Source organism: Macrobrachium nipponense, chromosome 10 (assembly GCF_015104395.2).
Source record: "Macrobrachium nipponense isolate FS-2020 chromosome 10, ASM1510439v2, whole genome shotgun sequence".
In the NCBI taxonomy this organism is placed as follows: Eukaryota; Metazoa; Arthropoda; class Malacostraca; order Decapoda; family Palaemonidae; genus Macrobrachium; species Macrobrachium nipponense.
Genome location: NC_087204.1, coordinates 19,885,383 through 19,897,859, shown reverse-complemented (window position 1 = coordinate 19,897,859; position 12,477 = coordinate 19,885,383). Strand labels below are relative to the sequence as shown.

The window sequence follows — 12,477 nt, the reverse complement described above, 5'->3', positions numbered from 1 at the left end:
GTTAGTTTTTTAAATATAGTGCATTTCAAATAGTTTTTATTGAATCGGTAAAACTTTGGTTTCAATATACTTCACTGAAATAAGCACATAATTCAAGTTGTTAAATAAGACAGTCCCTGGGTTCGGCTTACGACGTTCCAAGGTTAAGGCGCTTTTCAATTATATTCATTAGAAATTATTTCCAGGGTTACGACGCATGTTCCAGGGTCATGACGCCTACGACGCTCATCTGTCACAGGAAATATGATATAAAAAATGCAAAATAATCAATATTTGAAGGTTTTTTTTATGAAAAATGCAATAAGAATGCAGTTTACATAGTTTTCAATGCACCCAAAGCATTAAAAGTAAGGTTTTCTTAGGATTTTTGACCATGTCCCGGCTTACGACGATTTTCGGGTTACAACACCTCTCAAGAACGGAACCCCCGTCGTAACCCAGGGACTGCCCATTAGCTTTAGTATCTTGCTTACTATACTAAGTTGTCAATATTTTACATACATGAGTACAAATTGGTTCTTCAGCACCGACAAAGCAGAAACAAACTGGCTGGCCTAGTACAGAGATCACCAGAAAAAACATGATCAGCTCTTAAACAGTAGCCGATATTTCAAAGGTACAGTTGGGCCCAAGTTATATCTTGTGATACTATTGGCCATGATAAATTCAAGCAGGCTGAATTCTATCTTGAAAATGATAAAGTTATTAAATGATTTTAAAAAGTATATAACATAAGAAAAAATGCCAAGTTACCGATTAAAAATTTATATAAATTTTTTTTTTTTTGCATGTCATTAGTTTGGTACAAACTATGAACAAAAAACTTCCCTAAGTCATCCTCTGAAAATATCCAATTTTTTTTTAGTCATCCTCTGAAAATATCCAATTTTTTTTAGTCATCCTCTGAAAATAGTAAATTTTTTATATGGAACCATTCCATATTTATGGAACAGTTTCATAATTCTCTACAAGCTTACCCATCCCAAAAATTTTGTTTTTCAAAAAAATGTGTAGACTGACATGCCAAAGATATTGCATGATGGTTGTATATTGTTTGTAAATAAAATTAGGTTGAGTAGAAATTGTGTGATTTACTCCTCAAAAAAAATAAGGCTTAACTGAGCTGCTGCTCTCTCTTGATACATTCAGCATGGGCTCCTAATAGAAGGGAAACTACAATAACTTGCCTCATGTTTTGTTAAAATTAATGACGATACCTATTTTACTCAATAAATTATGCATTTACTAGTAGACTGATTTTAGTGGGTTGCAGCAGGAGAGCAAATTACATGGGACGATGACAATTTCATTCATGTCTCGAAGGAAATGCTCTCTACAGATGTGAAAAGGTACATGCGTATGTATGTAGTATATATAATATATAATATATATATATCTATATATATATATATATATATATATATATGTCCGTTATAAGAACTGAAAAAAAGTTCCTCGCTGGACGAGTGGTTTTCGCGCTCGGCTGCCAATCCAGTGGTCCGAAGTTCGAATCCCGGGTCGGCCAACGCGGAATCAGAGGAATTTATTTCTGGTGATAGAAATTCATTTCTCGACATAATGTGGTTCGGATCCCACAATAAGCTGTAGGTCCCGTTGCTAGGTGACCAATTGGTTCCTAGCCACGTAAAAAAAAATTTCTAATCCTTCGGGCCAGCCCTAGGAGAAGACTAGATTTGAAATGAAAGGGAGCTGTGAGATTGGATCAGGCTGGATTTGGAAATCATCATTCACATGAAAGGAATAGTAGTGTGAAAGGAGAACCAGAGTTTGAGGAATAAAAAAAATTAATATCTTTGCTGATAAGAAACTAGTAGCGAGATATTGTGCGTCCCCTAAAGGCTGATTAAGAGCGAATGCATTTAAAAATGTAGCGCAACTATCTTTGAAGTATTATTATCGAAAAAGAAAGAGATGACAACAGACACACTTCACTCTATTATAAACTATTTTTAGTATCGTCAGTATTTTCCTCTGATGAGGGAAGGTTCAATATCTGTAGAAGGATTTCTGACTGAAAAAGTCTTCAGCTGTTTTATAATGGTGAAGGCAAATGCAGCCCAAGTGGAAGAGGAGGGAAAGAAGTCATTATCACCAACACCATTTAATATTTCAAATGATCTCTTTTCTCTCAGCATTTTCCAATCATTGACACATGCCATTTAAAAATGATCATTTGTTACAGTCACTAAAGCATAAATAAACAGATTAGGAGAATGGTCATAAATGATTTAGAATTGCAATTGTTACAGTCACTAAAAAAAACAAAAAAACAAGGTGGTAATAGTCTTCATCATCAGTCCTTCCTATGGCAAAGGGGAAAAAAGGTTTGTCAATTATAGCAAGTTACAAACCTTCTGAACTTCTGATGCCCTTCGTGGGCACTTGAGTCGACCGACATGATTGGCACTTGAGTCTACTGACTGATATGAATTTTGGAGGTTGTAAACAAGGGGGGTCAAGAAGTGATTCTTAATATCACATGAACTTGGTCTGACCTACATATTTTTACCAATGCAAATCAGAAGAGCCCTTGAAAGGTCTCATAAATTTTAAACAACTTATAAAGGTTTTAAAAAATAGGTACAAAGATGAGCCAAATCCAATAACAGTAAAAAAAAGGTTTGTTTTAAAAATAGTTCTGGTTAAGTTTGGGTACAGAACTTAATATTGATATTGAATTTCATCACCAAATGCTTACTCCACTGCCATGAAAGGAAACAAGATTTTGTTCTTTGCTTCTACAGAAAAGGAAGATGCTGAAAAACGTTCAAATATTTTGAGCAGGTAAAAAAAAAAAGAGGGGGAGTTGAATAATTAAACCAAATTGAATAATTCTGAAAAGAAATATAATATATAACATCAAAGACTAAAGGACAAGCCTGAGGATGGATATAATAAAAATATAAGAAGCGGTGATAACGAAAAGATAACTACAGTATCTGAAACGTTCGTTATGCAGTTAATAAGATAAAATGATTTAGACAGCTAAAAAATGCAACATGAAAAACCTAGTTGTTTTGAGGAAGCAAAATTGGTACTTACTTTCTAAATACAAATATGAGATTACAAAGTTATTTTTTATTTTTTAAATACAAATATGTATGAGATTACAGTTATTTTTTATTTTTTAAATACAAATATGAGATTACAAGTTATTTTTATTTTCAAATAAAAATATGAGATTGCAAGAATTATTTATCCTGGGAGGACCAGAGATTAACACAGGTAGCTGGGTACTGATGATTTATTTACAGAACTGGGTTGACATAGATAGGTGCGGACGGATAAGTAGTACAGACTCTCACCGAGAGCAGAAATGACTGAGACAGTAGATTTGTTTTTTCATATAAACATACATTTAAAGATAATAAGGCGTACAAATAATGGAATTATATGCGTTATACATCAGCGGAAAGGCCGCGGAATGCTCTATCGGACGGAAGTAAGAACAACGCGACTTGATGATTGGATACAATAAAAAATAGGGAAAAGCGTTGTCCTTACAATCCTTTATATTATTATTATTTTTTTCAATCATGTTACTGGGCAACGATAAAGTGGTGGGACATCGATCTTTACCTGAGCCTGATCCTGAAAACAAATCTACGTAGTATGTTTTCACCATCTCCAGTGACTTTTCATATCACAATTTCTAATTCAGCTCTCTCACTTGTAGGTTCAAGGAATGTTACTACTCCTTGTCAATGCTAATAATAGGTATTTATTTCTAGAGTTTAAACATTAAATATGACCATAATCATGCTCCCAAAGTATCAAGCTAACTTTTGAATGAAATTTAAGTTACTGGTGTTTGTTATGAGTCTGTCTTTTTTCACATAAGAGAATTTTCTGCTGTGAAAAATTACGTTTCTGTTACAAAATATACAATAACAGTTCATACACCTGAAATAAATGCAAAAATACTAATATTATATTTAAGCACACCAATCCATTATCTGTACAACTTTTTACTACTCTGAAAAATTAAACTTTTGGGTTTCAAAACTGCATACATGAAATCTTGCAATTAATTTTTTTTTTTATTAAACCAACAGAAAATGGAATGGAAAATAGAAGAATCTTGGCCCAAGACCAAGTGCTGGGACCTATGAGGTAATTCAGCGCTGAAACAGAAATTGATATTTGAAAGGTTTACTTAAAAGGTGTAACAGGAGTAAAAACCTCGCAGTTACACTTTGAAACAATTGTTAGGAGAGGGTGTAAAGTAAGATGGAAGAAAGAGTATATGAACAGACATGGTACAGGAATGAAAAAGGTTGTAACTAGGAGCCAAAGGGACGCAGCAAAGAACCTTGTAATGCCTACAGTGCACTGATGGTACTACTACTCCATGGGAAGAACCGACAGAGGTTCGGCAGAAAAAAAAATAAAATAAAGTTCTGAACACCAGGGGAACTGAATCAAAAGATTTTCATTGAAGTAGACACTCAAAATCCTCCTTCAGATACCACATTATCGACTTTATCTAGTGACTTATGACGTTTGCTAATGATAACGGCCACTAAAAATAGAGACATTTTCATCACTTTCCGTCCGTGTAGAAAACATTAGTCTTCTTATTTTGCCAATAGTGTTTATTTTGGAGAATAAGTGCTTAGAGAAGTTTACCAAGTTCTTTTGGCTGTTAATGATTGTGATTCACATTAATTTAAACTGAACGGATGATATCTGCACCCATCTGTCAGAATCTTACTATCTTATCTATAAGAAGAGAGTTCCTGTCAGGCCTTGATCTACATCATGGGATGTAATCATACTTTTGCCCTCAGATCATCTGGGAGTAGAAAGAAACTTGACCATACCAATCTACTTGTGGTTTAGACTTATTCAACGCAAGTTTGAGTTTAAGAGTTGAATCAGTGCAATTCTATTTTCTCACATATTAAAGTAGTGCTAGTTATACTATTTTACTGTTTAGTATTACATTAAGCTAGTGATCAAGGGTTACAGATATTTCTTATAACCTTTTGTGAGTTGTTTTTATAAGTTTGTTTATTTCTTTTCCCACACAGAAATTTAAATCAGTAGCAGAATCTTATGAAACTACCAGGATGACCATTATGATTTTGGTTTATAAGGTCAAAAAACCCTCATTCATCTCTTTCTCTTCTTTCAATCATATTACCACAGCAATTATTTGTACATTTATTTATGCTAATGTGACTAATAATGAACTCGGTCAATGCCTTTTTGTATTATTTTATTAATCTATTATACAAGGTATTTAAATTAATTTCAGAGTTATATAATTGTTAATGTAATACCTCTTCATTAATTCCACTTTCTTATGTTTGGTAATTTATATCATCATTACTTTTTCTTCCTTTGTGAATTTTTGAAACTCTCCCAACGGCCATCATTTGGGCCACTAGCCAGGCATTTTTTCTGTTTGTTGCAGTTTACAATTTTCTTGTTTATCTTTATTTTTATGTTTTCATCTTGGATATCTCTCTGAGACCTGTCTGTTTTCATTCTGTCTAGCCTCCATTTGTGTCAACACATAAACTTTCATATTAAACCAAGATTACCTGTTTCCTTGAGTAAAATATTTTGCGCGATAAACAGCTAGTTTGAAACAAAGTAACTTGGCATTAATCTACTGACAAGGAGCTGGTCATAAACGAGTCAGTGTTTTGAACTAATATCTATGAACTAGCAATTTAGTGTTTTGAACTAATATCTATGAACTAGCAATTTAGTTTTTAATGAATATTTACTTCCCTTAGGTCAAGGTTCAAGCGAAACCTTTGATTTAAGAACCAACTTAGGCACCATCACTGGACTTGTAGAGCCTACGATCTCTCCGCATTACAATAACACCCATATGCACGCTTTCAAGTAAGTTTGATAACTAACAAAATAAAAATTACCTGTTAATTATCATCGTAATTGTTTTGATTATGGTGCGGGATTAGAGATACTTAGGATTAGCACTATAGTGGACCCCTCGTATTTGCGTTCTCAGCATTCACGGACTCATGTATTTGCGGATTTCTCTATGGACCACATCTACCCATTACGCAGGGGAAATTCTCATATTGAAAGTAGTTTTCTGTGAGAAATATCCACAGATTGCTGTATTTTCATATAAATTTCATGAAATGTGATTATTGTGATGAAACTGTTTAAAAAACCAGGTGTATACATACGATAGGGAAAATATTAGCCTATGTTAGTGTTTCATTCCAGAAATTAAGTACAGTAAAGAAAAATTAAAAGAATTATTAGCATGACTATCAATTATTAAAGCTATTTTTTGAAACAGGAGCATCCCATTTGCCAAACCTCCAGTGGGAAAGCTGCGTTTTGCTGAACCAGTGGATCTTCTGGAAACTTGGCCTGGTAAACATCTACTTGCCATTAAGACAACCTCCAGTTGTCCACTACATGATCCAGAAAGTGGAAAGGTCTATGGGAGCGAAGACTGCCTTTATCTCAATATTTTCACTCCATCCAATCTTGGTAAGTTGTCACTATTTAGAGTCCATTAGATTCTCATAAATTGTCACTTTTGATATCTTCAGTTACATTCAAACAAAGGAAACTCATGTTTGTGACTTTGAAAATTCTTTTTCACAACCGGTTTTATTGGCGTAAGAAGAGTATGTAGTAACAGTGAGGCGTTCCTACTATTATCTCAAACACAGGTGAGGAAAACCGAGCAGAGGGCACACTCCTCCCAGTCTTTGTCTATATCCATGGGGGAGCATTCATGAGAGGGTCATCTTCGGCGTATGGAGCTGCAAAACTCCTTTCTAGGGATATTATTGTAGTCACCATTAATTATCGCCTCGGAGCATTAGGTCAGTCTCGATATGGTTATTTCTGACTGTCATTAGAGACATTATATCAGCGGGTATAAAATATCCAGCATCAAAGATGACATGAAAGTTTCTAGTTCAACTTGATCCACAAAATCTAATTCAGAGCACCATATATGTTCACATCTATATACCTACCTCCTTTTTTTGTGTCTGTCTTTAAAATAGGGTACCTTAGTATGGGGGATTCTGTTCTACCTGGTAACTATGGAATGCTGGACCAAGTTTCTGCTCTTCGATGGGTACAGAGGAATATAGCTCAGTTTGGAGGGGACCCAAGTCAAGTCACCATTGGAGGTTTTTCTGCTGGATCTGCTTCTGTTAATTTTCATGCGCTTTCTCCTTTGTCTAAAGGTTAGTGGCCACCTACAAAGAAAAACAGGAATTGCTTTCGCTATATTCAGTAACCTTTCAGCCATTAGAAAATGGAATGAGATCTCAATACCTTGTTGCTTGTTATTTTCAATCCCAGGTTTGTTTCATCGTGGAATCATGATGAGTGGCGCAAGTTTCTGTGACTGGGCTTTGAAAATGGATCCCGAGGTTGGAGCCAGAATGCTGGGCAAGAAATTAGAATGCCCTTCAGAGACTTCCGAGGAATTACGAGAATGTCTAGCTTCAAAGACCAGCGACCAAATTGTTGCAGCTCAAGGTTCCATCCATGTAAGAAGTTTGAGGTCTATATCCAATGACTTTAACAATATGGTTATGCTTTTGCTATAATGCTTTAGTTAACAGATTTTGCATTATACCTTAAATAGGGTTTATGAAGTAAAATTCCACCCGACAATGGCAGCAAATATTCTTCAGTGTAAAACTTCTGAAATTCCAGGGTAGTTCTACAACATCAAACTGATCCAAAACTTGGATGGAGTGACCCTCTGTGTGTGGTACAATTACTGTCTCATTTCATATAGATATTTCTGTTATCGCTATCTAAGTCTAAAAGGTGTTTCAATCGTTCCATGTCGTTAAGGTTTTCCTTGCTTTGTTTTTACTAATTCTCTTTACGATAATCTGTAATGTATGAGATTCATGAATCCTTCATTAACTTTCTTCCAACTTTAGCCATTCTTAAAATGATTCCATGCATATGGAAAAATGCAAGGAATTTGTATATGTACATGGTTCTGTTCTCTTCCTATATGTTGTGGCCCAGCAATTGGTTTTTAGGACAAAAATATCTACCTTCAATCCATCTGCTAAATCAGTAATTAAAGTATTCCCATTAATTTTTTACTGTGCTGGGTAATAACCAAGAGAATAAAAATTTGATTTATTTCTAAGCACTGAAGTACTTTGACATAAGTACCGTATGTTCACTTCATAACTGTTTTTTTTTGTCTCGATTCACAGCTACTTGGCACTTTTCCTTTCTGGTTTGTCCCTGTTATTGATGGGGGACTCCGTCCTTCGCCTTTCCTCCCAGCACCCCTAGAAGAATTGTCCCCTGCTCCAGTGCCTATGATTGCTGGTATCGTCCCAAATGAAGGTCTACTTTACTCTGTTCGTAAGTATATCCCAAACACAGCTGATGCTGTCCACTGTAATGATAATTAGATTAGCAATCCTGGATTCACCTTCTGCATAAAAGTTCTGTAGTAAAAACCTCTTCAGCAGAAAACTTTTCAAGTTTTTGAAATTCTTAATGCATGCTCATTTTAAACCTTACAGTAAAAAAAAAAGTAAATATTTAAATCATTCTTCTCCTCGAGGTCTTCGTTTTTGACAGCGTCAGGGATACAGTTTCTGGCAACTAAATTTTGGTTGCTAGCTTTTATTTCCTTTTATGATTTCAAAGACGAATCCATAGAGTCTCAATCTTTCTTCATTCTGTTATATCCTGTTTTAGCACAAAGCTTCCTAGTCTGCTTCTCTTTTTATACACACTTTTGAAATTGTGGTATGGCATTCGCTTGCTTTTGTTTATCTTCGCAACTATAGGCTGCAAGTCAGGCCCTTAATCATGTAATGATCTAACATCCTTCTACAGATCTTTTATGCATAAAGACAAGTGTTTACTTCATAAATGTGTCCTTTCATAATAATTACACGGAATCTGATGGAGTTATACATCTTTTGAAATATGTATCATGAAACTTGGCAAATGTATAAATTTTGGGGCAATTGAAAAAGAAACCCACAAAATCACTGTGTATAACTTGTTTTCTTATAAGTATTTACATTACATTTTAATCCACACTCGAGGGCCTGAAAGTACTCGAGTGTGGAGTAAAAAAAATGTAACTACTTATAAGTAAACAAGTTATATACAGTGATTTTGTGGGTTTCTTTTTCAATCTTCAGAAGTAAACTGAAAGAAGTTTTTGTTTGGTTTTTGGGCAATGTTATTAGAGACAGTCGATGGTATCTAATAATTTTTTTTTGTCTGTCTCTAAAGAGATGAGAGAATACAACCTTTGGTATCTTTGGACTGTCTGCATCTAATTCAAAATGGGCTTTAATCTAACCTGTAATCAAGATGAATGTAGTCTGTGGCTCAGCCTGTCAATGAGTAACTGAAGCCACACTAAATCTCTTGTTACACACCATAAGTTTTATAACCATGAATGAAACTCTTGATAGTTAACCTAAAGTTCTGTTTCTTTTAGAATCTATACTACTGGCCAAACAGCCAGCCAACGTAAGTGCGGTCTATGAGGAAGCATCGAAGACCTTCTTCACACCTTGGCCCTATCCAGAAACAGAGGAAGTTATGAAAGATTTAGGTGAAGCATTTCACTTCAGCGAAGAAGCAAGAATCGATGGTGGGGTGCTCATAGAGCAGTTGACAGAGGTTAGACTAGAGAAAACCTTCCCTTTTTTTTTTTAAAGAATTAACTATTTTTTTACAATGTTTGGAAATCACATATCTTAAAGGCAGTAACTAGTGTGTTCAGATGCATTTCTTGAATCATATGGAAATGGTCATAGTTAAAATTTCTAAGATTACTTCAAAGGGAACACTAAGGATATATGTATTCTCAAGCCAGTGTTTTTCACAGCGAAACCACTGACCATGGTGCAAAACTTTTGCAAGGTATTGGTTATCTTAGTTTTCATGACACACGTTTGAGACTAACTATGCTCTTCCAAATGGATGTTTGTCACAAGGTAATAAAAAAATTACACTAGGTCTCTTTTAAAATGCCAACTGTAGTTCAAGGAGAAGGCTACCTTGGCACTCAAGTTATTATCTTGATGGATTAAATGCAACAATTTTTAAAGCAACAGATATTAGAGTGTATAAGATACTCCTGTTTCTTGCAAATTATTTTTGTTTTCAAGTAATACATCTACAGTCACTGGAATAAATAAAATAAACATTTTCAGGCAGGGACTGATCGTCATTTAGGACACTGCGTCTGGGATTCAGCTTTGTACCTAGCACAGTCGGGCTCCACAGTTTACACGTAAGTATATATGTACAAGATGTCTGGTTTCCTTGTGTTAAGGATGCTAATATTAGTAAGTCTCAGAGAGGATATAAGGCTACCTTAGTGCACCTGCTGCTTTGTCTTACTAACCTGTTTCCAAACTGCTACTAATTTGTGTGTATATCTTTTAATACTGATTTTTTACACATGAATTAATGTTCAATGTTTGCAGTCATTTCACCAACCAATAAATCTAATGGACTGATACCATCCTATTTTCCTCTGTAACCGGACAGATATGTAATGACGCATCGAGATCCCGGGACTCCTATTTTAGCAGCCCCTATGTATAAGAAGGTGAAAGCTCTGGGATATAAGACACCCCTTTTAGAAACAGGTGTCTCTCACGGAGATGACGTGATCCAAGTTTTTGACTTCCCTTTCACTTTCGGCGAAAGTTCAGAGAGAGATCGAAGAGTTGGACAGATGCTTCTACATATGATTACAAACTTTGTAGTTAGTGGGTTAGTAGAGTTTGAAAATATTACCACTATTTGTCTTGGCAAAATGATTTACAAATGTAGATATTAAATGGAGAAGTAAAATTCACAATTGTATAGCTTTAAAACAATAGTGGTTATATCGCTCTGGTTGGAAATAGGTGCTGAAAAGAGACTCAAGAGCTCGTAGAAGAATAATTTTTCATTCTGACAGTTATCTTGTTGCAAGCACAAAATTGTCAATTTTGCTATTTGACCAATATTTTGTCTTTATTATAACATTTGCAAATCAATGTAAGTTCCTCTTCAAAGCAACATATACAAGAAATGCCATCAGCATTGCTAAGTATGGAAGGATATGAAAAACGTTTATCTTCTTCAAGCCAGATGGCTTGCGTTTGTACACTATAGTAATGGAAACGTAATGGCTGCCCATAGGAGCAAGAACCCATGTCGGCTGAAGGCTAGTTTAATCTAAAATAACAACAGAGATGAAACATGGCCATTTCTCGCTTATGTATCTTTTTTTTACTAATTCCAGAAATCCAAATGAGAATCTGGAAAAATACAACATAGCAGATATTCCGAAATGGGAACCACTTCAGCCTGACCGCCCTGTTGGTTACTACGAAATTGCTGTTGAGCCTGCAATGGTGAATAGGCCATTCAGAGAAAAGGTGAGTTTGCCTGTGTTTTTAACAGTCCATCTGTATATGTATACCTCATTAAAACCTCAACTTTAAAATTTCGTTATAACATCTATTATACTGTTACAACGCTACTCAATTCATTACATTACTAAAAATGTGGTAGTAAGTGTGCTACTGGCTAGAAGGCTGTCATCTGACATAAATGCAATGAACACTGTATAAAAGAATTGTGAAGTATAAGAATAGTTTGAATATCGAAGATGTAGAGAGAATTCATGGAAGTTATTCGCTTTTTACAGGAACAGAACTTTTGGAAACACATTGTACCTCGTCCAAAGTCCAGACTTCAATCAAGAACGAGGGAAATTCTTCAGGAAGTAAACCGAAGATACTCAACAGAAACATCTGGCACTGGTACTTCTGAAAATTCTTCAGAATCATGTTCACCCTAATGGTCACATCATCATCTGATCAGTTCTGATTTAAACTTTTCAAATCTTTATTAATTTTCCTTGAAGAGAATCCAACAAGATTCTTTCTGTATACAAAAGTCACCTTACAAACCTCCATTTAAAGAGCTTATACTGTAAAGAGCTTATTTTCAAAACATTGGGGAAGGATCCTGTTGGCACCTTTCTTTTGTAATTAGCATGCTTATTTTCTTTCTATAATGATCTGGAAAAGAATGGGACACTTTGATATTATACTTTAATTGTTAATATAAACTGTCACTAATGGAATTTTGATTAGCCAGAATGAGCAATGTTGAGTCTGGTCAGCATTTGCTTGAGTGACATGTGCATAACATCAGCAGCAAGGTACAGATAATGTTTCTCCCATGAACATGTAGATATTGTCATCGGGCTGATGTGAGGAAACTTGTTACATTTAAGTTCCATACTACCCACACTAAGAAAACCTGGAGGTTGGTGTTGGGATTACATCCCCAGTCAAAAATGAATGTGCTGGCTTCATATTAGAGTCAGTAAAGATCTAGCATAACTTACAGGTTGATGAAACTAGTGCTATCACATTACCTCATTCTTTCACGACCGGAAGTTAAACAGAAATGTAAATATTACTTCAC

General features: G+C 35.0%; 1 protein-coding gene across 2 annotated transcripts; it reads left to right on the top strand.

Moving 5' to 3' along the window:
• Positions 1–5,733: 5,733 nt before the first annotated feature.
• Positions 5,734–12,125, top strand: LOC135223451 (venom carboxylesterase-6-like). Of its 2 annotated transcripts, XM_064261854.1 has the most exons (12): positions 5,734–5,880; positions 6,308–6,504; positions 6,690–6,845; positions 7,032–7,217; positions 7,336–7,526; positions 8,220–8,373; positions 9,476–9,660; positions 10,197–10,276; positions 10,537–10,764; positions 11,282–11,417; positions 11,690–11,862; positions 11,990–12,125. In XM_064261854.1, the coding sequence occupies exons 1-11, from the start codon at positions 5,867–5,869 to the stop codon at positions 11,840–11,842; spliced, it is 1,680 nt and encodes a 559-aa protein (XP_064117924.1). In that variant the 5' UTR covers positions 5,734–5,866; the 3' UTR covers positions 11,843–11,862; positions 11,990–12,125. The 2 variants fall into 2 exon arrangements, with proteins under 2 accessions (XP_064117924.1, XP_064117923.1); XM_064261853.1 differs by lacking the exon at positions 11,990–12,125 and having other exon boundaries at positions 11,690–11,940.
• Positions 12,126–12,477: the final 352 nt, after the last annotated feature.